The 27,017-nt window shown below is 34.5% G+C and overlaps 1 protein-coding gene across 1 annotated transcript; it reads right to left on the minus strand.

Annotated features, from left to right (window-relative positions):
* Nucleotides 1–291: 291 nt before the first annotated feature.
* Nucleotides 292–26,546, minus strand: LOC128241032 (uncharacterized). The gene is made up of 12 exons (XM_052958017.1): nucleotides 26,442–26,546; nucleotides 24,786–24,837; nucleotides 19,624–19,719; nucleotides 10,865–11,004; nucleotides 10,132–10,246; nucleotides 8,902–9,065; nucleotides 7,562–7,658; nucleotides 6,688–6,774; nucleotides 5,348–5,395; nucleotides 4,419–4,475; nucleotides 3,287–3,443; nucleotides 292–736 (listed from the first exon to the last, which is right to left on the minus strand). Exons 1-12 carry the CDS (start codon nucleotides 26,538–26,540, stop codon nucleotides 292–294), a joined length of 1,557 nt encoding a protein of 518 aa, XP_052813977.1. The 5' UTR covers nucleotides 26,541–26,546.
* Between the last annotated feature and the right edge of the window lie 471 nt (nucleotides 26,547–27,017).

The raw sequence follows: 27,017 nt of genomic DNA on the forward strand, positions 1-27,017 counted from the left end.
CCAATCACCTTGTCTCTTTCATCTCTTCCTAATCCTTCTTCTACACAATGAACTCTTTTCTCTGAGCCCAATTTAGCGTCCACGAGTGGTTGCCCCCTTCGATGCACGTATTTGTGCAGCACACGTGAATCCGTCATTACCGGTAATGAGTCCGTTTACAACTGCAAGGTCCCACTGCAACCTAGGTTTGAAATCATCTTGAACAATCACAATGTCCCCTCTGCGGATCGTCTGGTGGTGGATACCACTCTTCGTCTGGTATTCCCTTAACGATGTTAAGTATTCGTGTTTTCATCGGCGCCAGTAGTGGTCAAGTAGATGAGCGTGTCGTTTCGATCGACTTGTAACATCATCCCGGTCACAATTAAAGACTGTGTTGTTAACCTCTGTGTTGGCAAACGGTAAACTGGGCAATCTTCGTCCGTGCAATAAGTGTGAAGGAGTGCGCGGTTCCGGGTCATCTCTAGATGAAGACACGTACTTAAGCGGCCGGTCGTTTATCATAGCCTCCACTTCTGTTACGACAGTCTGAAGCATTTGAAAAGCAATGGAGACGCTTCCACCATCCTCCATACCAAGGTGCTCGTTTTGGGATGAACTGCCACTGTGTCCCTTGCTGTACAATTGCTGTTTGTAGACATTGAGATGTCCCCGTATTTGATTGGTGGCAGCTTGATAGGTTGTGGCATTGTCTGATATCATCATTCTTGGCAAAGATCTTCTGCTCACGAATCGTCTAAATGCCAAAAGAAACGATTCTTCGGTGAGGTCAGGAACAAATTCCAAGTGGACAGCAGGGAGTAAGTAAATATAACGTATAATTTTAATGACCAAAATATATATTTAGTTATAAACAAATATTAGTAATATGACAATAGTGAAGTTCTTGTAACATTTTGGCAATATATGTTAGTTTATAACCACTACATCTAAAAAACACATCCTGTCTTCAAGGATTACCAAGACTTGATATCTGATGGTAACTTATATATACCTTGTAACTCGAAACAAATGCGTCCGAAGTTTCTCCGTCTGGTGTTCACCAAAAATCTACCCATTGTCTAGTTATATCATTCAGACAAGCTTTTGCGTTTAATGTAACTGTGACCTTGACCTTTGACTTTATGACCTCAAAATAGGGGTCATCTACTGGTCACCCCCAACCTATGTCAAGTTTGAGGGCCATGGGTGCAGTCATCGTCGAGTTATCACACGGGCAAGATTTTGGGTTCAAGGTGACCTTGACTTTTGACACGATGACCCTTAAAATCAATAGGTGTCATCTACTGGTAAGACGCAACCTTCATGTCAAATTTGATGACCATAGGTCCAGTAATTCCGACGGACGGACCGACTGACCGACCGACCGACATTTACAAAGCAATAATCCCCCTCTCCTTCGAAGGGGGGCATAATAAATTTGATAACTGAGTGAAGCCACATAACCATGCGGTGATCAGTTAGACAGAGTCAAGACTTTTTATTGTTCTTGAATTAAAATGAACACATCAGTAAATATTTTGTGATTGCCAGTGTTAAATGCAAACACTGATGATATCTTGAAAGGAGTGATCATGTTAAAACTAATGCATACATATAATATTCATAGCAATATTGAAAGACAATGAAATACATTGAAATACATACATAATACAGATATAGCAAGGTAAGAAACGATATTCCACAATACTCATGCTGCCTTATCGCCATTATAGGATAACAACTGATATAAATGCTTTGAGGCACTGCATGATAGCATTCTTTTAAGCAATTCACTGTCCTCATTTCTTTCATCTATATTGATTCCACATTCTCTCAAAATCACAGAGAGAAATTTCTGATAAGCATTTTCATGCTTCAGATGAATATGCTTGCCATGGTATCTTGTATCTAGCTTACTGTCGTCATCCGTTAGGTGAAGAAAGACAATCTTGCATTGCGGAATGATTCTCTGTTTAAAGAGACAGTGGTTTAGCAAGTCATGTATCAGTTTTTCTTCTTTAGTACCATAACTCAATGTAGTTAGAAACACAAACAGTAGACTTTTGTTTGTATTTCCAGTTATTTCAGAAGTTCGGTAACGTCTCGTGTGTACTGGTCAAAGGTTAGAGTTAGAAATAGAATTGAACACTTGTTTTCGTCCAGGTCTTCCAGCATAGCCTGTGTAACGCTTCGTTGAAACATTTTACCACTGGATGTCTTCGAAGGCAAGCCTGAGTTTGTTTGTGATAAAATACGTGACACCCAGGAGGAGCCACTGGAAGAAGTTAATAAGTATAAAGATAATATATATTCAGAAGTTGGATAGTGTACGAGAAAACAGATATTCAGTTTTAAGTATCCGTATAGCTTAACATTAGTCGTTTAAGCATTGCCTGAGTATAAGTCAAATATTTATAAATGTATATTATTATGTATGTATCCTTATAAGTAAAAAAGCATTAAATTTACACTAATAAACTAGAAATACTTTCTTTCAAAAACCTAGATTCCAATTAAGAACACATGAACTCAAGTTAACAATAAAAATCTAATTTGGTCTAATCAAATCTAAAACAAAAAATTACATTTTAAGCAGAAACTGAAAAGAGTAAAACGCTACATTTATCTTCATGCAAAAACAAGTTAAATATATCAGGCGCTGTAACAGGTCAGCGCAATCCCCCACCCACTACACCCTCCCCACTACCCCCACTACCCCCACTACCCACTCCCCACTACCCCCACTACCCTCTCTCCACTACCCCCACTACCCCACCCCCACTACACCCACCCGACTTCCCCCCACTACCCCACCACCCACTACCTCCTCCTAACTACCCCCAATACCCCACCACCTCTATCCCCTCCCCACTACCCCAACTACCCCACCCCCACTACAGTCCCATCATTACACTCCAATCAAACACAATTTTCAAAATTAATATTTCTATGTCATAATTGCAGAAATAGTATTAATTGACAAACCTAGAACGCACCATTTCATTTAAAGTACAGTCGAACCCAGCTTTCTCGTACTCGCTTGGCTCGAATTCCTCGTTGGCTCGAACTGGATGTTAAGCATAAGTTCTTTTTAAGACTGAATGTAAGCATTCCCGCTTGGCTCGAATTTCCTGAGGCTCGAGGTATTTTTGCCGGTCCCCGGGAGTTTTACATGTCTTTGGGCATCCTACCCATCGCACATTCTCGGAATAGTAGAACGATGTATATGTCTTTCATATTTCAAATACAATAAGGAGGGATTAACCAATCAAACCATATATAAACCAACAAACGCGCACAATACCTTGCTATCCTGTTGTGTGAACTCTTGTGTATGGAATTCCTCAGGAAGCTGGTCTCACGTTCACTGGAAGTTCCGTTACCATGGCCTCGCAGTGGCTGGGCCTCGGGCTCAGAGACTATCTTGTGCATATTAAGGATTGAGTTTCTGATAACCTCATCTGAAAACAAAATTTAACAAGTTATCCAAATACCGGTAGATCGGCGAATGCACATACTTGTTCAGATCACGGTCAGTTAAGGTTACAGTGTTCAAGAGATTTATTGAAACAAACCAAAGCCGAAAGTATTGCTTTAAGCAAACATGACACAAGCACGTATTATACTGGGCAGTCGATTTACACGATAGTACTAAACTAGGTACATAAGTCTTTTAATTAATATTGGCTCCGGACCGCTGGTAGCATAAAGAGTTATGTATAGCCACAGACTAGAAGAATATCACCGAAATATTTGTCCCTTTGCTTCACATGCACTTCTGGGTTTTGTCAAGCAGTTGTTGTGGCTTAATTTTGTGTTCACATCAAATAAAATACAACATGAACTGCAAAAAGAACGTGTAATAAAAATATGCTGACGCATAAAATCGACCGTGAATTATGAAAAATACATCAATAGCTCGTCAAACTTTTACCTGAGCTGATTTAACATCACTGAAGATGTATTCCAAAAAAGATATGGAAACAAATGTACTAGTATGGGGATTTTCAGTTTGCAGGAACTTCTTACGATCTAATAGTGTACGCAATAATCTCTGGTACAGTACTTGCTAATGCATTTTCGTTTCGTCTTGTTTGAATGTTTATCTTTGTAACAAACTTAAGTGTAGCATTGATATGGCAGTCCGAGCTATTTTAGTGATATTTGAGTTTCGTTATAGTGTTCCATATAAACCATTAATGAGGTTGAGTTATAACTAGTTTATACACAACTGACTGCATTCTGGTTCTCTTGCAGGTGGTGGTATTAAATATTCAAAACTTAAGTTAATCTTAAGGTCGTTCATCATTGATTTCATTCACTCTATCGGTCAGTTATTAATAACAAGTAATCCGATTAGCTACATCAGTCTTTACACCCCAAAAATACCTATATTGAATACCAGCCCTGGATTTTAGGATTAAACAGAGACCTACCTGTCTTCAAGTGGCATAGAAGACTGGATAGGCGGCGACGTTCTTTGGGGGTGCTTTCTGTAAAATAGTGTAACATTTATATGGGCTATTTTGTATCTACACTACATGAGTGCTTTCAATTATGTTTATCTCTGAGCCGATTGTTCAGAACTTTGTCAAAGTTAACAACGTTGTAAATGGAATGTTTGTCAACTTTAACATATTTTACATATTTTATGATATGATGATATGTTTAAGTAAGGCACGCATAGCTGAATCAGTTGTCTCATTATTTGTAAATAGAACAGCAGATTACATGTGTATCCATGACACAGTATAAGTATTACAGATTTGAAAGTTAACAACGATCAAGTTATCAAAGTTTTTAACTTTAACAATATTCTGAATAATCTGCCCAATGTCTATCAAAAGACAGCATAGTTAATGTTTATCCCTCTCTTTTAGCAAAACATTTAGCACTTTAGCCCCGATTTGATAAATTAATAATCTTGCCATAAGCCTACATAGGGATGTAAAAGGCAGACAATTATTTGATAAGTTGATGCATAAATAATTTAATTCAATTTAATGCATTTTCATTTTTAACTCATTCTGATTTTTTATGAACAAAGCTAAAACAAAAACGCATATGACTTGTGTTTAGATTAAAAAGTATTAGCCTTTATAAATGTGAGTTTTTATTAAGTATTAGCTACGTGGCAACCAATTCCAGAGTTAAAAAAGAGCAAAAAATTTGCGAATATTTTTTTCTGTAATTAAATTATAACCATTAAGTCAAATGAGTTAAAAGTGATAATGCATTAATTTTTCTTTTTATTTATTGTTCGCCTTTAACAAAAATATACTGTTTATTATCATGCCTTATATATGGCTTAAAAATGATAGCACATTCAAAAAGTTAGTTGACTAATAAACCTTAAGGGCCTCACCTCTTCTATTTTTATACGCACGATGAAGTCCCATTAGTTTCTGCACGACTGCAATGAAAGAGCAAGTATGGGTACTCTCAATTCCGAAAGTATATATGACACATTCAAATTAATGACAATATTTTATGGTATACTTCATTGCGAAAGTATATATGACAAATTGAAATTAATGACAAAATTTAATGGTATACTGCATTGCGAAAGTTTATATGACAAATTCAAGTAAATGACAATATTTTATGGTATGCTGCATTGCGAAAGTATATATGACAAAATATAATTAACGAAAACAATTTAGTATACACTGCGTTCCGAAAGTTTATATGACTAATACAATGAATAATGAATGACATTATTTTAGGATACACTGCATTGAGAAAGTATACATGACCAAAAGAAAAAAATGACAATATATTAAACACTGCATTCCGAACAATGCCATGACTTTATTTCACGGTGCACCGTCTTCCGACCATGTATATGACACATTAAACTGAACGACAATAGTTCAGAGGACACCGTCTTCCGATCGTGTATATGACACATTACTGCACTGCAAAAATATATATGACAGACGAAAATGAGTGACAACTGTCTGTGTTCACCGCATTCAGGAAGTTTATATGCTCAATTAAAACAAATAAAAAAATCAGGGGATTTCGCATTTCGAAAGTTTGTATGACAAATTAAGTAATGAAAAAGCCAGGGTACACTGCATTCGTTAGATTGTATGGAACACTTAACGTGAAAATTAGATCAAAATAATATCGTAACACTTCAATCGTTTTATCAAACAAACCTAAGTAATTTTACTAAATGTATTAAAGCTGTTTGTGCAGAAGTGAATTGGGGTGTACTTATATCTAGATGGTGCTTATATTTGGGGTGTACTTATATTTGAGGTTAACTTATGTTTGGACAGTACTTCTATTTGGATGGGGCTGATGTTTTTTTTTATTTTTTATTTTATATATTTATTTTCATTTTTATTTCATTTATTAATTTATTTTATTTTTTATTATCTTTTTATTTTATTTGTTTTCAATTTTTTTTTTATTTATTTTTTTTTTTTTGGGGGGGGGGGGGAGGTACTTATATTTGCTGTTTACTTATGTTTGGGGTGTACTTATGTTTTATAATTCGGTATTTTTTCCGCAGTTTTCCAATGAATTGAAATCTGTTCTTTCGTATGATATCATAATATACTGAATTGAAGGCATTGCTGCCAAAATCAGCTGGTTTTCAGACAAAGAATAAAATAATAGTCAAGGCAGTCAATCTTAGTGCAGCTTTAAAGGGAGATTTGGACTTAACAAAACTATCAAAAAACAATAACTAACCAAATATGATGAGAGCGAGGATGGCTGTTAAACAAGTCATCACGATAAGACCAAATATCACAAACATCCCAAAGGATTCGGTTTCGTCTGCAACGGTAGAGCATTCATGTTAAACGTTCCATTGACAATTTATAGCGTTATAATAATACGTATGTTTATGCTTGCTGAATTGGAACCATTTCTACCATTATATATATACTGGATAGTGATGTTGCATCGCATGCAAATAACGCAATCAAATAGTTAAACTCAAAATGGTATACACGATTCAAGGTGAACACGGATAAAGAACCGATATGGTTGCTTAGGCTGAGTGTAGTCATGCTTCATTGAATACCAGTCATGCATTGAAACAAAACAGGGACATGTGTGATTACTTTAAAAGAAACCAACATCATTTTGTAAACCTCGTTTTAAAGGCGTTTCGGATCCGGCATAAACGAGATATGAGCACACACATGTGCAGAAAAGATGATAACATATGGTACAATTTGCATACATTATAGGAATTACTTTGTTTTGATCTTGGAATTTGCGGTGGTATATGCGAAATTTATCGAATGTTTGCCAGTAGTTTAGTAGTTAGGCAGAAAAACATGCCGGGTATGCATGGGAAGCTCATGTCTACGGTTTTGTGAATTTAAGTATGAAATCCCTCTTGTCATTAGGATTCAATTTAACATTCAACAAAATGGTCTTTATTTACTTTCTGTTAAACAACAGCTCTAATTGAACCGCTTTCATTTCCTTTTTTTTGGTTCGAAAAGAAACTGTGCATAAACCTTCTTTCAAGCAATAGGAAAAGCAAGGACACAACAAAACGAAAACCAACATAACACAAAGTATAGTTCTAGTTTATTGTTAATGAACCTACCATATGGATCGGATTTTGACGTCACGTGATCACAAACTATTCTGATGTCACTGTACACATAGCAGTAGAGGTCTGCATTTAGTTGTCGATACGAGACCTAAAATTGAATAACAGATTCATAAAACAATTTAGTTTTATTCGCCATTCTGAATATGCAGATGCAAGGATAAGGAGTTTGCCTTCCACGATACTCTAGACAAAAACAAGGGCTACAATCATTTACAATATCACATTATATTAAATGATTGGGCACTCCAAGTTTGAACTTATTTTGCAATGTGCAATATGCAATCAATTTTCAAGCTTTCAATTTAGTTAATTATCTCAAATTTTGAAATGATAGCACTGCTTACTAAACATAATTATGTCTAACGGATTATGTACACTGACATACCTCAAGCCTTCCAATAACATTGTATTTGTCGTTAAATTGAAATGATATGCTTGAATTGGTCTGAAAAGGGAATGGAATAAAATAGTGCAATAGAATTTAGCAAGTTTCTGTTAAATTATATGTACTTTTATACTCTAACACTAACGGGTCAAAGGAGGTGGTAGCGCGACCGGCGCTTCCCTACCCCACCTAAAATCCTCCAAGATTGCTTTTTATTTCAATCTGGGAGAAAATGAGTAATAAAATACGGCTAAAATGCTTCATTTCGGACTAGAAAATGTGAAATATTTTTTGGGGTAGTAACCCCAAACCCGGCTGCCAAAATATTAAAAACCAAATAAATTTAGGTTATGATGGAGGGACGCAAGTCAAAAGGTTTCGTCTTTTAGTTACGCCCCCCTCTGACGTCATATCCTGGATCCGTCCCAGCTTGACTCAAAAACAAACTATGAAATTCGTTTTAAAACAGCTCGATATTATAGACACAACGAGTATTTCAATACATACCGTTTAACGGATACTTCTGACAAAGAATCGAATTGAGGTAGCTGTCTGTTATTCTTTACTTGGTCAGACTGACATGCTTTCATTTAGCGTTAAGAAAACATGCTTCCATTTCGCAATAAGACAACATGCTTCTTATTTATTAATAAGACAATATTGACTATATCATTAGACTGTTTTAACTATGTTTGTTTTGTGACAACTTTACGAACAAAAATAGGTCTGGGGTGGTATTCAATATGTACCTTTAGTTAATCTTAGGATCGAACATGATTAAATGCATTCACAATTTTAGTCAGTTATAAATAACAAGTAATCCGATAAGCTACATCTTTCTTAGATCCAACCAAGACCAAAATTTAATACCAGCTCTTGACAAGACACAATAATTTTTACGGTACACACAATAAACTATCATCGTAACCTATTTTAAGATACTTACAACCGACCAGTGTTTAAGTGTAGTTTGACCTTTGTCTAATGGTGTGAATGAAACGCGTAATACTCGTGCCGACTGCTTGTGATTGAATGTTCCATTTTTCGAGCACAGGTAGGATGTGTTGAACATAATGTCATCAGACTTGCACCCCTCTTTACAAGTGATGGCTGAAATCATTACACACAATTGAAACTGATAAGATATTCAAGTGTGTATGCCTTATTTCCGACAAGTTTTGCATTGAAATATCAACAGATCTACAAGTTGCCAGCACTCCAATACATTGAATAAACATGAGTCATCATTATTTTACCTTTTTCATAGAATGGAATTCCTTTTTATGTAAAAACGTTTTATTTAAGGTAAATATAATTGCTTATTGATGATTGGACGCACTGGCTATATTACAGTGTAATTTAGAAGGACACTTCCAATACAAATACATTTAAGAATAACCCAGTATTGAGGCAAGTGGTTCAATACTAAAATGCACTAAACGAGATAACCACAACGTCTAAAAAAACGAAGGCCACATCATATACAAAAGAATATTTATTAAGCGATATCCTGTATTTATTCTTTTAAGCCTTTCTCTTTTAAAGATTAAGCTACTTTTAGTTTAAAATGTTGCAAGCTTTTAAGCCACCATCGTACATTTTCCAAGTTAAAGATGCACTATTACTCCCAAATAAGATTTACCACAATTAATACATTTGTTTAAATATATCAGAAAGGATGAATAAATGTCGAAAAAACAGTGGTTTTTATAAAGAATTCCGAGTTTAATTTGAAAGAAATGTGCAGAAAACACGGTATTTCTACCTTATGATATTATAGTAGATCAGTGTAAATCTTTTAGCATTCACCAATCATTTAATATTTTTGTGTTTTCAGCAATTAAATACACTGTTCCAATCTTGTTATCAGTAATTAATATTTTCCATAAATGCATTATTTAGTAAGTAGTTAAAGGTTTATCAGTCAAAGTTTATGTTTGTTATACAAGTGTATGTATTGATTTTGAATAAGAGTGTCACTTTAAATAAATGCAAACTAGGTGTGGGTTTGAACTTGATCATGCTTCAATTCTAAACCGCAATATTGTGTCTGTAGTTTCCATGTTTTATTGCCTTGGAAAAAGTGGCTTCGGTACAACAGTTTCTTAAATCCAGAAATTACCATTCCCATTCACTCGAACATTCAAATTCAAACAAAAAAAAACAGCAAAGGAACCTTGGTCCATAGCATCTAACGTTGAACTGACAACTGTGTTATATTCCTCCCCGGCAACCGTGACATTGATGGCAACATGAAGATGATCGAGGACTGATATTGGCAGCCAGCAAGTCTAAGGAAATACGAAACAATTTTAAGTCCTCGTAAACCAGTTGAGGATATTCAGGCCTACATAGATGTAAACTTTATCAAAAACAATATTTTAACGTTATCATAAAATGATAGTATATCGTATTGTCAAATTCTGTTATACAAATACTCTATTTCATTGATGTTTAAATGTTCGCACTTTCTGTCCCTGAAGTTTCCTTTGGAAAAAAACAACTTAATTTAAGCTTGATTATAAAGGCAATATAAATATATATTGAATCAATCTCAAGTCCGTTTCCTTGGCAGAAACCATAACTTCTAAGATTGGCAACCAGCATTTGTAGGGAAATAAGTTATAGTCGTATACGTGTTTATGTATTAAAATCTACATCGATTAACACTTTATTGTTTGAACATATGATGTTGAAATGGTAGTTTGGTTTACTTCCCATTGCCATGACCTATATTTTCAAGAAAACCGTTTGTTGCAGTTTTCCGCTTACTACTATGTTTTATAGACCGTGTCATATAACAATATAGTATGATAGTTATCCATACAAATTCGTTAGGATGACGTTTTGATCTCAAAGAGTGTTCGTTTGTTAAATATGGCATTACGCTCAATCAAAACACCACCAACCAGTTGTTTAAACTCTCTTGACCGGGTCAGCAGCACGGACCGCTGAAGTGTCTGTAGGCGGCTGGAGTTGCGAAAAAACGCTAGTGTATAGCGAATATTCAGCGTCAACTTAGCCTGGCTCTTTTTTGAGAAAGTCAGCACTGCAAACATAGATTTTCAACATTAAAAGGCCGTAAAACAAAACATGCATGAAGAGGATTGAATTTGCAGACAAACGCTTGTTTGTAGGCAATATTCAACGTCAACGCATAGGGAATCTCGTAGGAAGAGTTTAGTGCTGAAAACTAATGCAGATAAACATAAGATACTGGCTGAAGACGGCTGTGTGTCGCAATAGCAAAGTTGAGGGAGTGCAATGAACCTGAAGGGAACACATATGTCTAGTTCGTGCTTGCTCTTGTCTGATTTCATACCTGCAAAGAATCATATTACACGAGTCGGTTTTGTGACTGGAAAGTATGTAGCACAGAGGCTGGTTTCATCAGATAATGTTACTGATTCATGTTTATGCACTTTTAAAAGCTTTATTATATTTTAACTGATATTGACGTATTAAAATGCAATGATTTTGACTGCAAGCGTATTGAAAAAAAATGAACAGTTTTCAAAAACTATTTCGGGAACGATTTAAACATGGATACCGAGTATGATGACGTCATCAGGGATAATTCCCCCCCCCTTATTTTTAAAGAAACTTCATTTTTTTAATGTTATTTATAGTGTTTAAATAAACAAAGTTACATGAGAAATAGACTACTAGGTTAGGGCCGAGTATGGAGAAAGTTCACCCGATAAATTTCTCCGCCTTGCCATATTTACTTCCTCCATCCACGGCACTTAACCTAATATTCTCTATATACACGACCAACTTGATTCTGAGATTGTGACTCGGTATTAAACACCATATACACGACCATCTTGATTCTGAGATTGTGACACAGTATTAAAGACCATATTGAACCTGGAAAAAGTGAACAGGAAATTAGTTTATAATACAAACTATCCTTTATATAATCATTTGTTTTAGCACAAAATCAAAGCTTTTCTGGGTCTTGCGACATAAATCAAGATTGAAGATGTTAATGAATCTGAGCCAAGTTTTGTACATTTTTTAATCATTTTTGGCGCAACCGCATTCACTTCGATTTTTTCATGTTTCACAGACATATTTTAATTTGTCGTTGTTTTTAAGTTTTGCAATTCAACTTATAATTGAAGGTCTGTAGAATTAAAATACCTAGTCCATTTTTACGCCAAAACAAATCAAGGGCTACATATCGATTTCATATAACAAAAGCCGACTGCAACCGCCAATTCCTTCACACATCAACAGTATACTTACTTCTAAGCTGATGGCTCATACACCCGCAAAGGACCCAAAAATGTACAATTTCCATCGGTTTCACATGATCAAGCCAATTAAATCGTGGCTTTAAATTACGCTCATTGAAGTGCCAAACACTTACTCTTCGAAAACGAATTGATTGTCTATGTTTGTTTACTATCAGTATTAGTAACAGTTTAAAAGTGAAATTATTCCACTAGACTGTTATTTTAAATCACAATCAACATTTAAAGTTAGGTGCATAAAAAGTCCTATAATGGAATGATCAATGACTTTAGTAGTTTGAATCAGCCTGTCTAGTTCTATTGTACAATGGCAACACAATTACTTGGCGCATTTGTGGTTATTCTTAATGCGGACTGGCCTTAATTACCTTCAATCAACTTTATATGCCATGAACTGCTATGACAGAGACAGATTACAGTTTCCTCGCTTACACAAGTTGACGGAAGTTTATTTTCCAGCAAATAAGACACTTGCACGTCAGGACCTATGACAATTCTGCCTTGCGATTTTACTGCTATTTATTAAGTGTTTGGAAAACATTATGCCATTGGGATTTCCTAGATAACAATCTGCTATCCAATACTGGGGCAGTGTTGTTACAAAATGATATGAGATATTGAGAATTGGTCGTAATATCGCCCAAAACATCAAACATATACACCTATAACTTTTTTTATCAAAATATCTTCATACATAACTGTTGGTTTTCGTCTCAATGTGTTTGCGTGCAAACAAGTACGGCGATATATCTCCTCAAGTCTTGTCCTTTACTGAGCATGTAACCCCCACAACCACGCCCCATCTCCTTGCGTACTGAATAAGTTCTTATTACTACCATTACAAATAATATAAATCTATTTGCGAGTTTCTGTACCAAATTTTGATACATATTTATTTTCTGCGTACCACGTATCACTCAATAGAGTACGATTATTCATTTAAAAGCCCATGAATAGCGCGTACCATAATTTGGTTTCAGCCCCAACGCATTCATGAAAATCTAAGAAGAAAATGACTCCATATACAACTGATCAATTTGTTTTGTAAAGCACATTTAGTCGCATTCTGTTTACTGTCAATATGCCATATTAAATGTGAACAGATGTAGTCACATTTTTTCATGGTCGATATGCCATAGTAATGTCGCATTTCGCTCATGGTCAATATTTCATAGATAAACGTGGTTAAATATAGTCACATTTTGTTCTTGGTTAAAATGCCATGGTAAAACGTGAACAAATATGGTCACATTTTGTTCTTGGTCAAATGTCATAGTAAACCGTGAACACATACAGTCACATTTTGTTCTTGGTTAAATGTCATAGTAAACCGTGAACACATACAGTCACATTTTGTTCTTGGTTAAATGTCATAGTAAACCGTGAACACATACAGTCACATTTTGTTCTTGGTTAAATGTCATAGTAAACCGTGAACATATACAGTCACATTTTGTTCTTGGTTAAATGTCATAGTAAACCGTGAACACATACAGTCACATTTTGTTCTTGGTTAAATGTCATAGTAAACCGTGAACACATACAGTCACTTTTTGTTCTTGGTTAAATGTCATAGTAAACCGTGAACACATACAGTCACGTTTTGTTCTTGGTTAAATGTCATAGTAAATTGTGAACACATATAGTCTCATTTTCGTCATGGTCAATATGCAATAGTAAAGTCACATTATGTTCTTGGTCAAATGTCATAGTAAAACGTGAATATAATTATATAGTCACATTTTGTTCTTGGTCAAATGTCATAGTAAACCGTGAACTCACATTATGTTCTTGGTCAAATGTCATATAAAAATGTAAACACATATAGTCACATTCTTTTCTTTAAGGTGAAATGTAAAAATTACAACGTTGACACATATAGTCACAGTTTGTTCATAGTCAATATGCAGTTTTAAAGTCACATTTATTTCATGGTCAATATGCCGTTGTAATGTCACTTTTTACTTATGGTCAATATGCCAGTGACACTTTAAAGAACAGATGTAGACCGAAACCTTTCAGTTGAGCCTTTTGTTATGGTCATCATTTTACCTTAGAAACATGAAGGCATCATTGGGACTTCGTTTGACAGATTTATCACTCTGGTAACTAAAACATAATGTCAGGAGTATTCCTGTTTCTCTTTGCTTTTGGCATCGACTAATGGACCATGATTTGTCTGTCTGTCACAAAAACAGTTCGTCTATATGTTTACGTACAACATTTGCCGTTAATCTAGACTGCTAACAGCTGAAACATTGCCTATAAGGTTTTGTTTTTTTTCTTCTTCGCAGTTTTTCAAGGAGTTTGAGGGGATGTTATGAAAGGACGCTTTTCTGACGTCCTGTATCATGATGTCGAGTTCTGTGTGTAAACGCGTATTCGTCGAGACCTCGTACCGGTCGAGGCGTATGCTTGTTTATACACCAAACAGGACCTGGTACAGACGTGATACAGGTTGTTAGAAAAGCGTCCTATTGTTATATCATTTTTATCATATGTCTTCTTTGACTATTTCCATGTTGAAACGAGTTTAGATTAAACCAACAGCACTGCACTTTTATACGACAGTTTCTGGAATTTCCATGTCAGAAATTACGTCATAAATTAATAACTTTTTTCATATAGTATTTTTTCTTGAATATAGACACAAATCAGCAATTAGATACATAGGAAAGTACGTTTCTGAAATAATATTTAACAGAATAGTAACTTAAAAAAGTTTATATTGTAAAAAACTTTAATACAAGTCATTCTGTAAAAGGTAGCACTCAACACATGCTACTAAGCTTATGCGGGTTTCGAAAACAACAGTAGCGCGATACGGATTTATCAATACGGCGTGCTGTTTTTTCACTGCTTGATATGGAAAAAGAAATTGATAGGCATATCGTAAAAGAAGTATTTATTTCCTTACTAATATTTACGATTATTTAAAACTTGTATGCACATTCAACCTTGAAGTTGTATTGCGTTCATAGACGATATTGTTTAGAAAGATAAAGTTTCGGGCCATAACTGTTACACCCTAATGTGTTAGTGCATCATCTCCAACAATCAGGGCATATACGGTATCATTATGAGAGCGTCATCATTAAAATAGCATAAACAACACGTTTATATTAGCTTTATAATACACATTAATGAAGAGAAAACATGTTTGTTTGCCAGGCATTGAAGGTATATATAAGGTCGTATGACTTGGCAAATTCCTTATTTAGATTATTCACAATCCTCCTCTTAGCAATTACATTAAACGCATTGTTTTATGTGGGCAGTAATTCATGCATATAATGAGTCTGAAATAGCTAAATACGTTGGCGGTTCGCGGAACTGAAATCCGCAAAATTCAACTAGTCTAGAGTAAAACAAGTTTCCCGGATGCAGCAATAATGACCCTGTAATATCGAAACAAACAGCTTGCCATCCTTAACCGGTACTTTTAGATATTGGAACAACTATCATGAAAAGAACGATGAGGCAGCTTCACGAACACACTTTAGTAGCATAACAGACTGGGAAATGTATTTCAGCCACCTGAATGAATTGTTATTATAGCTCTCTTATCGAACTATTGCACTTCAGGCGGGACAACGTTTTCTCATCTTAGATTGTACGTCAACCCGGTCACTGGTTAACGTCATCGTTACATTCCTGTACATATGTAATTGTTATTTTGAATGATGAATGATCAGCTTGCGTCGTCAGAGACAATGGTTGTCCTACTGGCTTCCATACTTTAAAATGGCATCAGTCTAACCACATAGTGTAGTGTAATCCCTTGTTTTTTTACTGAGTTTGAAAGTAAGTGTCAGTTATATTTACATCTAGTCTACCTCGAGAATTGGTTTTGCGGTTTAAAAATAGATAAGTTCATTACTAAAGCGGGCTAACTATATTGCTCGTACTTAATCTCCTCCATACTGTCACCGGCATACGGAAGAAACCATAAATCGTTTGTCTTAATTTACGGAAACATTAGGCAACCTATGTGTCTGATCTAGAAAAGCTGGTAAAGTAAATTGATTTGGACTAAATTAGAAGCAGCATATAATTATATTCAGTATTTCACCATTCTTATTTTTATAAATATAACCCCTGATTTTATCGCTGCAAAATCGAGTGCAAAACTATAAATAAATCATTTCCCTGATATCATCAGCGTCGATCAATCAAAAGCTCAATACGTAAGCATACTTAACTATTAATCAATGTTAAGCATACTTAACATTGATCATTGACCATCTGGTACACACAGCATCATCACTCTGGTGTACGAGGAGGTACTTCAAAGGAACGAATAGCACCGTCTCTCCACTGTTAGGTTATCAATACATCAGACCTTATTCATTCTCCTAATTGACAGTTGCTTTTAAACTGGGTCTGGTCTGCACATAATGCACGGAGGATAAACGATTTATATAAAATATTAATCAGGCTGTCTCATCAATACCGAGGCTTTCCTAATTGATTTCATACTAAGAAATGATATTAATAAGATTAGAACGAAGAGAATTGCATTGTCGGCCATTGGAGATAAAGAGCTACCCTGTTCAGTGCATCTTCTCTGACATTAGACCGGCAACATTCACGGCCTAAGCAGCAAGTAAATTGGGAGTGGGAGGATATAAAGGTAGCAGAACAAGTTGGTCACCAATAAAAGAGCATACATTCCATGGTTAGCCTTATATGAACCAGTAGCAATGGCAGGCAGATGTTTTTTTGTCAAAGGTATCGACGCAATTTGTAGTTTGTAGAGCATATATGCCACTGACCCATTGAAAATTGCCATTGTAATGAACGCGTCATTTGATGATTAAATGCTTCTTATTTTCAATAATTTATAAAAATGATAATTTTGATATTACAAATGTTTGAAATTTAACATTAAAATTCCTGCCTTTACTTTAACCGATTTTAATGAAATTATACATGGCCATCTATACGGACATTTCTTATTGAATGATCATATGAAAGCATAAATTACACACAGAATATGACATGTCAGTCTCGGTTTAATTTAGACTGGTTTAGGTGCAGTACGGTCAACACCCCATATCTGTATAATCTGAATTGTATCTGGTCGCATGGTCAGAATTTCAAAATTCTTTAAGCGGTTTAAGACGACAATTTGTGTGAAAACTCCTTTGAACGTACTCAAAGATAAAAATATATTACATGAAATATCAAATCTTAGACCAACGTTTTTATTTTTCTATCAAAATAATGCTAGTGTATATGTTATTATAGTCTCTTATAACATACGATGTATTTTCGAATGTGAGTGCTTAGCTGTCAATATGAACGTACATGGTTGTTATATGTTATATAACTGTGTATTGGATATCAAAGAAATAAGCCAAATAATTTGTTATAACTATGTACTATGTCTGTTGTCTTGTTGGGTAGTATGTCTTTTTCGATCTCACTTGGGCTTGATCCATGTGCCTTTAAGCAAAGCCTATTTTAATAATTTGATTACGAGGTTCGTCCATGTAAGCTAAAGAGTACAACTGGGAATAAATAGGGCATAACTGTTTGTTTAAGTAGTTTTTTTTTCCTCATTGTTCACTTTTGGTGTTCACGAGGTTAAATATATTGCTATCTTACACTGAAACAAACACTTTGTTTTCTTTTCATTATATCCATAAAACTTGAATCAAAAGACATTTAATACCATTTTATAAAAAAAACGCGCCAATATGTATGCGTACGTAAACTCATTTCGTAAATGACGTCGTTTATATTGTGTCACAGCCCTGTGCGCGCTGATGTTTGATTTGAATGATAGAACGGGCTAACATTCAAGAAAGTGAAAAACATCAAATTGATATTTTCACATTTTAATAAAATGAAATATCTATTATTTTTCGCTATTAAATCTCTATATAGACCACGGGAATGCATATCATAAAATAGATAAGATGAACTATAATGCAGTTACGTTACATCTCTTATACGTTTTCTCACGTATTTCACCAGAAATAATTTATATCACTTTGATACGTATGCACATAAAACTTCAAACAACATGATTTTTTTATTAATATATTCGTACCCAGAGATTGTATGAATTGCCGGACTCTATTATCATGAAATATCGGTTGCCAAAAAGTACGCATTGGTTTGGAATTTCTGAGACTGCCAGCCCATGGTTGATTGTAACAATAAGAACACCTGTTTGTATGAAATGATCCATTTTGACATTAAGCTTCATATTTACTAGTGGTATACAATTATATCAAGCAAATTGCATAGTTATACCTCGATTTATATCAAACGTTTCAAAGTTTATTGGCAAATCGGCATAAAATAGCTTTTGGCCATAAACAATATAAATATGGCAAAACATCGTATTAACTTTAGAGAAAAACGGAAAAAGTATCAATAGACATTATGTAAATATCAATAATATTATAAGTTAAACAGAATATTTAGAAAAGAAACAAAGATTACCATTGTTATAAAACAGAGCATTGCTATTGTAAAAGGAAAGAATTTCATTTCGTAAATGCTTCTTTAATGGTGTTTGCTATCTTAATGGTTCTTTTTGAACATTAGTCGTTTAAACGTATATAAATTTAGCCATGCTATTTTACCAAGATCTTTTAAGCGTGTCTGAATTTACTACAGCATGATAAGAAATGGTATTCAAGTTCAATTACATTAGCGTTAAAACATAGTCTATATTCTCTCGCAATACCAGTTCATCTTCCGACTTCGATTTCTTACTTGTGAGCAGATAACCTAATTGAAGAAAAACCTTTGCGGATATAAAGGCAGTATGTTAAATAATCAATTTATGGCATATTTGAAAAGACATAATTTTTCTTAATGCATTATCAATTTTAAAAGAGTTATTGACGTTAAAATATTTTATTATTTCCTGTTGTGATGGCAATCTACAAACAATTAAAGAGAAACGTCAGTTTCGTCTCTGAGAAACGATCATTCCAGAATGCATTGTCATTTATAGTTTAATACCAGAAGGGCATTTATAATTTCGGGCAAACAAGTATGTTTTCTACTTTTTTGGCTGACCATTCATTTTTTAAATAAATTATATACAGGTGAATCTTGGGGAAATGTATGTGGTTGTGTTGTGGTGGATCCGTAGTCTAGTTGTAACACACCTGAGTGTCAATCCAGGGGTCGCAGGTTCGATTCCCCGTCGCACCACTGAAAAAAATACTTAACGTCTTCCTGGAGGGACGTTAAATTGGGGTCCCGTGTGACAGTGCTACACACCGGTGCACGTGAAAGAACAAGGATAGCTTTAACCAGGGTTACTTTCTGTCTGTGCAGTATGCTCTAAAACCTAAAAATTTATCGGAGCACTCGCCGAATGGGCTTTGCCCGAGTGCGAGTATACATATGCTTACAGACCACCATGTACGTCAATTTCTTACCTTTGATATCTTCTGGTAAGATGGTCAGGTGTATGGTGGAGTTGTTGACACATGGTTCTCGGGATAACGATACAATGGTTCCCTTATTTGAGAGTCCTGTTAATATAATAATAAAGACATTGTGGAATTACTTGGATGCAACAAAATATTATGCAGTAGGTATAGTATGCATGGATGTTTTATCAGGCATGATGTTTTAGATCCCTGCCATTAAAGAGAATAAACGCAGGTGTTATTTTAAAACTATTGAAACTGCAAGATAAAGCAGAGTATACCAAGTCTAGTGTTGGTGTCAACAGAATATGCATGTTATTTTCATCAAGCATATGGAAAATCGTGGTACACTACCAACCACGCGTTGTTTTCTCACAAAATGCGTTGCCATCGCGGGTGAGATTGCGTCATTGCGGAAAATCTCGGCGCGCTTCATCCGCCGCGTTCAACAGCTGCTACCGCGTACGACTTCCGAAAACATGCACGCGGCATATCGCTGCGATGCGGCTTACCGCGATATGCTGGTATTTTAACCGGTACCGTTGGTACAAATAGAATATTTTAAATTGTACCATGCTCGCTGAATGGATTTCACTCAATTGCGAGGGTAAACAATCTCATTCCCCAAGCTTGATATTTATGAGAGTACACGCATGTGTGTTTGGTCTTACACTTAAACTGGTTCAACGGACATAGACATGCATGTCGGTTTGGTCTGGCACTAGTTAACCAGACATATAACATGCGCGTCTGTTTGGTCTTAAGCTAGTTAACCAAACATGCATGTTTGTTTAGTCTGACACTAGTTCTCCAGACATCGAAAACACGTATGTGTTTGATCTGACACTAGTTCACCGGACATAGTACATGCACGTTTGTTTGGTCGGACTCTAGATCACCAGACAAAGTACATGCATGTTTGTTTGGTCTGACACTATTTCAGCAGACATAGAACAAGCTTGTTTGTTTAGTCTGACATTATTTAACCAGACATAGTACATTCATGTTTGTTTGGTCTGACACTAGTCCAGCAGACATAGTACACACATGTTTGTTTGGTCTGATAGTAGTTAACCAGACATAGAACATGCACGTTTGTTTGGTCTTACACTAGTTCACCAGACATAGTTCACGCATATTTTTTGATTCGACAATATTTTATAAGACACAATTCACGCATGTTTTCTGGGTGTGTGTGTTTGTGTGTGTGTGTGTGTGTGTGTGTGTGTGGGGGGGGGGGGTGACACTAGCTCAACCGTCATAGTGCAAATATGTTGTTTTGGTTTGGCACTAGTTTACCGATCATACGACACGCATGTCTGACACAAGCTCAAAAGATATATTTACACGATCCTTTTTGCTTTACTCTATTTTACAAGACATATAACACGGTTTTTGGTCTGACAGTTTTTGTCTAGACATAATACATGAATGTAGTTTTTACTGATATTATTTTACCTGAAATTTGTATTTCTTCCATCTGCTTTCTGTTTTCCTTACTTGTTTTTTGTAGAAACAAAATGACCGTCATCTTATAAAACAAATAAGGTACGTAACCGAACAGAAACATTATAACGCATGCTATTTGATAACCCAGTAAACAAATAAGGTACGTAACCGAACACGAACATTATAACGCATGTTATTTATTTGATAACCCGGTAAACAAATAAGGTACGTAAACGAACACGAACCTTATATCGCATGTTATTTGATTACCCGGGAAACAAATAAGGTACGTAAACGAACACGAACTTTATAACACATGCTATTTGATAACCCAGTATACAAATAAGGTACGTAACCGAACATGAACTTTATAGCACATTTTGTTTTATAACCCAGTAAACAAATAAGGTACGTAACCGAACATGAACTTTATAACACATTTTGTTTTATAACCCAGCAAACAAATAAGGTACGTAACCGAACACGAACTTTATAACACATGCTATTTGGTAACCCGGTAAACAAATAATGTACGTAAACGAACACGAACTTTATTACACATGCTATTTGGTAACCCGGTAAACACATAAGGTACGTAACCGAACACGAACCTTATAGCGCATGTTATTTGATAACCCGGTAAACAAATAAGGTACGTAACAGAACACGAACTTTATAACGCATGCAATTTGATAACCCGGTAAACAAATAATGTACGCAAACGAACACGAACTTTATAACGCATGCTATTTGATAACCCGGTAAACAAATAAGGTACGTAACAGAACACGAACATTGTAACGCATGCTATTTGATAACTAGGTAAACAAATAAGGTACGTAACCGAACACGAACTTTATAACGCATGTTATTTGATAACCCGGTTTCATTTTAAAGTGATAATCGTATTTAAAATCAATGCATACACATGTATTACAAACATAAGTTTTGAGTGATAAACCTTTAACTATTTCTAAATAATGCATTTATATAAATTTAATTACTGATAACTATACTGTAACAGTGTATTTAATGACTGAACACGCACAAATACCAAATGACTGGTTGGTCCTAAAAGATTTACAGTGATCAATTATCGTACCATGTTTTCTGCATCTTCCTTTGAAATAAAGCACAGTATTTTTCATGAGAACCATTATTTCCGATATTATTCATTTTCGGTAAATTAAAACAAGTGTATTAATTGTGGTAAATTTAAGTAAAAGTAAGAGTGTATCTTTAGGTAAATCACGCGATCAGTGAAGGCATTGTCATAACAAAATCAATTCAAATGCAACATCGTTTATGAAGAATGCGATCAGTTTTGTTATAAAATACATATTTAGTATGTCGACAATAGGACAAACACATGTATGCTGCATCAACTATATTGCTTTTGTCAGTGAAATAAAGCATTATGCTCATGGTATATTCATTGTCAATAAACGCATCGTGTGTGTCATTGTATATCATATTGTAATTGGAAACAACTATTATCCCTCATTTACACCAGTTGTTTGATAGGTAATAATATTCAAACATCTATTCAAATTTACCAGAATGTAAGCAGTAAAGGAAGGTATAATGGAAGTTTAATTGCACGAATATGATTTACTTCAGGCCACACATCGAATGCCTTGTCATCTTTTTTCACACGGGAATACCTCAAGCTGAGAAGTAATTGCACAAAACGGCATGAATGTTGTTATTAAAAGATCACCATTCAACATCATTTTATTTTGGTTATGTTAATTCATAATGTATGAAATTGTGTTTGTACCTGGACATTTATATATAATTCCACAATTTATATATACATCAGTAATATGAGTAATACGGTACATATCGATTACTAAACTGGCGGCAAAAGTGACAACATAGTATACATAAGTATGAAACATAGACATGAGACTAAGCACAGTGTATGTATACCACGAGATACATTGTGTCATAAATGTTTCGTAGGAAGGCAATATTTTGCTTCGAATGAAGACTTTAAACAAAGATAACCTCTCTTTTACTTCAACATTTTGATGACCATAATATTTCTTAACGACTTTGAGGCTTTTGGTTTTGTGTTGATTACTTTCAAGCCCGGGATAAGATAGTCATGAAATAGCCTTGTAATTTTAATTTAATAATGGTTTATTGCATGAGTGTTTATACAATGAAAAGTCAATACAACATAAATAGGTTTATATAGAATTTTAGACAAATAATCATTCATCGAACATGCATAGGAATTGGGCCACGAGTAATACCAGCATCAGTTACGGCCCTCTCCCAAAACACACATTAGTTACCAAGAAAAGCATTTTTAAAATAAGATGTTAATGTTCAAATCAAAGTATATAGTATGTTTATCTGTTAATTATTTGAAAATTGTAGTGAAAGATGTGACTTCTCTGAAGAAACAGACACTTTGATCGTCGAAAAAGCTGTTGAGACCGAAAAGTAATTTAGCAGAGCGCAATGGGTGGAATTGTTTTGTGTTTCCAGAGTGATCTTTGTTTAGGTATAATACTGCCTTTTCACCTTTTTTTGTTCAAAGATTATTTTTATGCTCATGTTTTGGAAGATGGGAAACACGCAAACCATCCAGATTGCTATGTGTGTAAAAGCACGATTTGGTTTTAGTTATTTATAAAAGATTTAGAAGTTGATTGACTTGCAAATATGACACATTTAATGTCAAGGTTTATCGTTACACGTATTGCAAGGTGAAATGTCTCATTGTAAAAGCAGCTGTATTATGGAAACTACGGAAGTTATACGATAGTGTTATGCGTCTGTTTTGCTAGATATGGACCTTATATGGTCGATTTTGAACTGGTTTAACAGTTAAACATTGCTTCAAAAGACAAAAAAAAATGTACAGTATTACAAATATTGAGTAGTTCTAATGAAGGTCACTTTGGAGCAAACTGTTTTGTTAAAGCTGGAATTTCACAGATTACCATTTTTACAACTTATTTATTTTCGTCTTGGAAAGGGCAAATCTTTGCTTGAATATCTGCAAACCAATGATTTTAACGTTGCTGACAAAAGATCAGATCTCAGGTTTCATATTTCCGTTCAAAAACAAATGTTTTATGGCTTAAATCGTTTAAGAAAAATACATAAAACATCAATTTTTGAACTTAAATATAAAAATCTGCGATCTATATCTTTTTCAGCAGTCTTATATAACTGCTTTCCATGGATTGTCGCTATTATTGGCTCGAGCCAAGACAAAAAATAAAAAAAAAGTCGTCAAAACGTTCAATCTGTGAGAGTGCAGCTTTAAGAAAAGTACATAAGACATCATTTCTGAAACATTAATAAGAAAACCTGCGATCTGATTTTGTGAGCAGTCTTATATCACTGATTTCCATGCATTTCCGCAAAAGTTCGCTCGTTCCACGACAAAAAACGTTTTCACAACGTTCAATCTGTGAGAGTGCAGCTTTAAACCGGGTCATAAAAAATTGGATGTGGGAACGTGTGCAATGATCGGACGACAAAAAAAAGCTATTCACTCTATTAATAATATATTTCAATTGGTTTTATATAAACATTTAGGACAATGAGGTTCTTTGGAAGCAAAACAAGCATACACGTATATTTTAACAGTATCGGTTGAAAAGAGACAGTGAACAGCAAATGGCATACCTGAAGTATTATTATTCATTTCCGACTGAACAAACATGAATTTGAGAAACATTCATTATAAATATTACCTGTAAAATTATTGGACTTCATTTCAATCTGCTCAAAGTCCCCTTCTTCGTTCTGAAAACAAACAAACATATTAGATATTTCTTTAGAAAAAAGGATTATAGAAAAAATGACTTGTTTAATGCTCAGTATCTGGATCAATCAATCTTCTTCAGTCTTAAAGCATTAATATATTGCCATCGATTTGAATCGACCAAGGGCTCTTACTGTATCACACAAGATCTCTTTTTTATTGTAAGGAAATGCTTTAATATTCAATGTTTTATATTTCTAGGCAAAACACAAAAAAATACTTGTTTGATTTTACTGAAGGGATTTACCTTGCCACTTCTATAACGTCTTAGTCATTGTTTAAAGAACGCAATGAAATCAATGAAAACAATGAAATAAATAAAAGCAATGAAAGCAGTAAAATCAATGAGATAAATGAAAGCAATTAAATAATAAAAGCAATAACAGCAATCAAATCCACGACAGCTATGAAGCAATTAAATAAATAAAAACAATGAAATCAATCAAATCAATTAGAGCAATGAAAGCTATCAAATGAAAGCAATGAAATAAATGAAAGGAATGAAAGCAATCAATCAACGAAAGCAATCAAATCAAAACCAATTAAAGAAATTAATAAATGAAAGCAATGAAAGCAATGAAATCAATGAACGCAAAAAAGCAATGTTAGTGCTAAAAGCAATGAAATAAATGAAAGCAATGGTTGCAATGAAATCGTCGAAAGGCTGAAGGCGCGACAAGCGTTATTTTATTTGTATCACAATTCTGTTCACAGGCAATAATAATATAATCTAAAAATTATTGAGAACTGAGAAACATAAATGTTCAAGGATATCATCTCGCCAGTGTTGTTTTTTTCGTGTTTAAGAGTTAATTTAATGAAACCCCATATTGGCTGAGGACGTTTTGACGGCAGATCCTTCAAGTCAGCACATTTCCAATGTCTGCGTTATTGTGTTTCAATTTGAAATAGAGAAAGGCATAAACCGTTTTACAAAATTATTGTCCTAAACGGAGCTTATACAAAACAAAATAGTTTGCAACAGTAGCTAATCGCCTAAAAGATAGTTATAAAATATATACCATATTCAATTCAAAGCTGCACTCTCACAGATTTACAGTTTTAACATTTTGTTTTAGGTTTTGCCTAAGAATCGGTTGATTTTTGGCATCGATGCTTTCAAATCAGTCGTACAAGAACACACAATAAAACATATCGCAATTGTTCAAGTACGCCGAAATAGTCAATATTCCTAAAGCATGAGTAACGCCTTTAGCCGTAAAACATCAATTTTCGACCATGAAGATGAAACTGCGATTTAATCTTTAGTCTAGGAGCCTTTTTATATCACTGGTTTCCCGACATTGCTCATTCCAAGACGAAGAACAAAATCAAAAAATGGTCAATCTGTGAGAGTGCAGCTTTAACAGTCTAAATACACTCAACATGTCGAACTAATATGTTATATAAACATTTGATAACAGCAGGGTTTAGCATGTTACGAAAACACAACTGTGACATTTTTGTGCTGAGAATATAGAAGATATGAAATCAATTACCCATGCACACGATTTATCACGGAGTTGAAAAGCATAATCTAGATGTAACAAACATATCTTCTTATGAAAGTAAGAAAACAACTTACCAAAACCAGTGTACATGTTCTCTCGTTTGCAAAAATATTATCCAATGTAAAAACCCAAATGAAGAAAAAAGAAAGAATCACTTTGTCACACGGTGGCATATTAGCTCCAAATCAATTAATATCTATAAATATATCCATATAGTTGGACCTTTTCAAAACCACTGGACTATACCGGGAAGTTTTAACTTTAAATTTATATTTTTCCCTTAAAAGCACTGTGAAGTTGATATCATTTCCTTGTGTACCCATGAATCTGCGTGCATGCAAGTAGTTTAATCTTTTCTCGACTCAGTTTTATTGCATGTAATGCTCCATTTCATTATACGAGCGGCACTTCGATTCCAATTTCATCCTATATTACTATGCTACTATGGAGGCTATTCGTTGCCAAAAGTCCAGACGTGTAATTCCCACAAAGTGCTTCTTAATCGTACTAAATATCTCTTACATTTGTCAATGTAGACGTGCTATTTGTTGTTTCTATTCTTCAGTTTTCCGTATTGATTTGACATTTGTCATTATAGTATTCAAAATGTATATTTGTCAGATCTACCCTGTATAAACTCACTAAAACAT

The sequence above is a fragment of the Mya arenaria genome, chromosome 7 (assembly GCF_026914265.1).
Source record: "Mya arenaria isolate MELC-2E11 chromosome 7, ASM2691426v1".
Classification (NCBI taxonomy): Eukaryota; Metazoa; Mollusca; class Bivalvia; order Myida; family Myidae; genus Mya; species Mya arenaria.

Bases quoted from the DNA above. Each gene is read 5' to 3' on its own strand.
- LOC128241032 (XM_052958017.1), bottom strand. From the start codon at position 26,540: ATGCCACCGTGTGACAAAGTGATTCTTTCTTTTTTCTTCATTTGGGTT. The intron at 24,838-26,441 runs GTAAGTTGTTTT...GTTTGTTTTCAG, and splicing joins GAACATGTACACTGGTTTTG to AACGAAGAAGGGGACTTTGA. The intron at 19,720-24,785 runs GTAATATTTATA...TTATATTAACAG, and splicing joins GAAGTCCAATAATTTTACAG to GACTCTCAAATAAGGGAACC.